Below are 3048 nucleotides of genomic sequence, written 5' to 3'. Positions count from 1 at the left end.
CAGGCTGCTGGTTCGTCCAGTTGATGTTGGACTTCATCCCTGTGTGAGGGTTACTTTGCGCTGCTTGAAGAAGCAGAGCAGTTTCTATCTTAACAAATTGTCCCAGTTTGAAGTGCTCTAGGGTGGGTTTCTAAAAACCACCTTATGTCTTGGGGTGGGGGCCTGATGGACTGCATAAATAGGCTTCAGCCTGGGTGGGAGCATTGGAAGATCCTCCTCCAGCTGTGGAGAAGGGTTAAGGTGCACTCTTTGGTTGGCCCCATTTTAGGAAGGCCTTCCGCCATTGGTACAGGGAGGCAGCTCTAACCACTGCTAGTTAGAAGCAGTGCTGGAGTTGGGTAATTTTAGACTCCGAACTGGTCTTATGAGGGCAGGGTAGCAGTGGTAAGCTGTCCTGCTCTCTGCCAGGTGGAACCCAGGATCTCAGCCCTGAAGTCCTACTCTGAAAGGTCTGCTGGCCGGGTTGTCTGGTTCACCTTGGCAGAAGGAGAGGAGGAGTCTGGATATTCCATTGTATCCAGGTGTAAATATCAAAATGTTTCAAGAATATAGGAGTATATATATTCACTGCCTCTATTAGAAAGAAGGAGAGAAACTGCAGGACTGATAGGATGTTCTGGTGACAGATCCCCACTCGGTGTTTCAAATCCAGTAATTGAAAATGTTGATATGCATTGTTTGTATATTAGCACAAACCACGGATCAGTGTAACTGAATTCCTCCCTGGCGCTCATGTTCCTTCTGACTCTCTTTGATACATGCAGAAGATGAGTTATTTCAGAGCCCTTCCTGTCTAAATTTTGCTCAGGTGCTTCACGTGCGTACAGGCTATGTGACTGCACCAGCTGATCTGAGCTTTCATTGCTGAACGGTTTACTGACATGGACTTCCCTAGGAATTGTTCATTTCTGGGCCACGCATTGGCAAACTGCTAGCCTGTAGAGCCTCTTCCGTGGCACTTTGAAGGTGGAGCTCCTTGGCCGGCATCTTTCTGTTTCTCCCTGGGAAGGAAAGAGAACCCGGTCGATGTTGGGAAACAGCAGCAGCAACAGGAGCCCCAACAGTACAGACTGCAGACTGGCCTTTGCTGGAGAGGTCTGCCAGCTGCTCTTCATGGTCCTCCTGATCGTTGCTATCACCCTTGGAAACCTGGTGAGTCTCCTGGTTTTCTTCTGTGTAAGGCAATTCCAAACCCCCCAAAGCTACCTAAAGGCCTCTTTGGCTCTTGCTGATTTGGCTGTGGGGCTCATTGTAGTACCTTACTCAGTTTATCAGGAGGCGAACATGTTGGCCTATGGGACACGGCAAGAGAGGAGTCCAGCTGGCTGGCCAGCCTGTTTGATCACTGGCCCTATCTTTGCAGGGTGCACCTTCGTCTCAATCAGCACCATATTTCTGCTTTCCGTGGAGAGGACTATCGCTGTGCTGAAGCCCCTGCACAGGAAAGCTGTGATTACCAAGCGCAGAATCACTTGGTTCATTCTGGGATCCTGGATGCTGAGTTTTTCCTTGGCAGTGACACCTCTGCTCTCAATTCCGAATATCACCTTCGAGTACAATTCCTGCAGTAAGATGTGCAACTATGGCTTTCCTCCAGACAAGTTGTTGAAGTCCAATTGGAACGTCATGCTCCTGTACCCAGTATTTGACTTCACCCTCTTGGGTGGCACTTTTGTTGTCAACACCATCACATTTGCCACCCTCCGGCAGTACCACAAGATGCGGAAGCAACTGAGAGAAGAGCCCCAGGCAGGCAACAGGCTCACTTATTCAGATGCCACTGCTGCCAAGACCATTGGCATCCTGACCTTTGCGTTCTCTGTTTCTTTTGTTCCCATTGCTGTATTTGTTGTGGGCACAGTGATGGGCTATGAGTGGTGCCAGTTCTCCTTCTATGCTTTCTGGATCCTTGCTTCCAACAGCTGTTGGAATGTGGCTATCTACAGTGTTTGGGACCCCAAGTTCCGGCAAGGGGTTCGGGAGATGTTCTGCAAACAAATGCTGATAGCCACCTCCCAGCAGCATCCCAGTCACTCGCTGGAAGGGCACAGTTCTGCCCCTGCTTGTGTGGTGGTCCTCAAGGAGATGCTCCGCCCAGAGACTAGCTAGTGGCAGAGTTGGTATCTGCCGTTTTGAAATAGGTGACTGCTTTGTCCGTGCCTCTGAGCAGTCTGGGTTTTTAGCTGGAGATTCTGGGTTTTTCAATAACCATTTTCCTATTCAGCTGTTGCAGCTTGATGGAATGGCTTTTCCCCCAAAGTATGTGCCTTCTTAATGCCAGATTTTTCTTTCTGTTCATTGGATTGGAGCCCGTTGACCTTTGTACAGCAAATGTAGAATGAATTTATGAGGATGCCTTGCAGTGTTGGAAACACATTGCACTTTTAAAAATTGCTGCTAGATGAATACCTTAATGCAGAGCAGCTATTTATCCGTAATTCATAGTCCATATAAAGATATCAGCAATCCGGGTTCCGATTTAGAGGAAAAAATGTGAAGAGAAAGAAAAGAAAAGAAGCTTTAAAATAGACCACATAATGAATCTCTAGGCATGATGAGGAATGAAATAGTATGTCCTATGTTCAATTTTGCAAAAATAATCCTATGTAATGTATTACAATGTACAGTTGAAAAATAATGGCCTTTTAGTTATTGTTAATCACAAATATGGTTATAATACTTCAGTATATAGTCTACAGTATTTATTCAGAACATAAATGTATTTTCACAAAAAATGCCTTTTTAAAAATGGGAAAATACAACTTTATTGAACATAATACATTTTCTGAAATCGGAACTACTTCTGGTTCAATACTCACAAACCACAAATTTTTGCAAGAAATATACTAGGCTACAGCAATAGAGAAAAACTACTCAATTTTTCCCAACTGTAAGTTCAGAAGTTCATTCAAAAGGATTAGGAAAGCAGCATGTCTGTAATCAATGTTTGGTTGTATGAAAGATGGCTGGTAGTGAAAGGATGGAAAATATAAAATCACAATAAGTAATGGGATAGATAACTGTGTTGTTGACAAGCCTTTCATTTGG

The 3048-nt window shown here is 45.1% G+C and overlaps 1 protein-coding gene across 1 annotated transcript; it reads left to right on the top strand.

The window, feature by feature from the left end:
- The first annotated feature begins 597 nt into the window (after positions 1-597).
- LOC134494812 (adenosine receptor A1-like) lies at positions 598-2506 on the top strand. Its single transcript, XM_063300059.1, has one exon. It carries the CDS (start codon positions 1027-1029, stop codon positions 2107-2109), a length of 1083 nt encoding a protein of 360 aa, XP_063156129.1. The 5' UTR covers positions 598-1026; the 3' UTR covers positions 2110-2506.
- The last annotated feature ends 542 nt before the right edge of the window (positions 2507-3048 follow it).

Source organism: Candoia aspera, chromosome 3 (assembly GCF_035149785.1).
Source record: "Candoia aspera isolate rCanAsp1 chromosome 3, rCanAsp1.hap2, whole genome shotgun sequence".
NCBI lineage: Eukaryota > Metazoa > Chordata > Lepidosauria > Squamata > Boidae > Candoia > Candoia aspera.
The sequence above is the reverse complement of the archived record's forward strand: the minus strand, read 5'-3'. Positions and strand labels throughout refer to the sequence as shown.

Coding starts and splice junctions, on each gene's coding strand:
- LOC134494812 (XM_063300059.1), top strand. CDS start 1,027: ATGTTGGGAAACAGCAGCAGCAACAGGAGCCCCAACAGTACAGACTGC.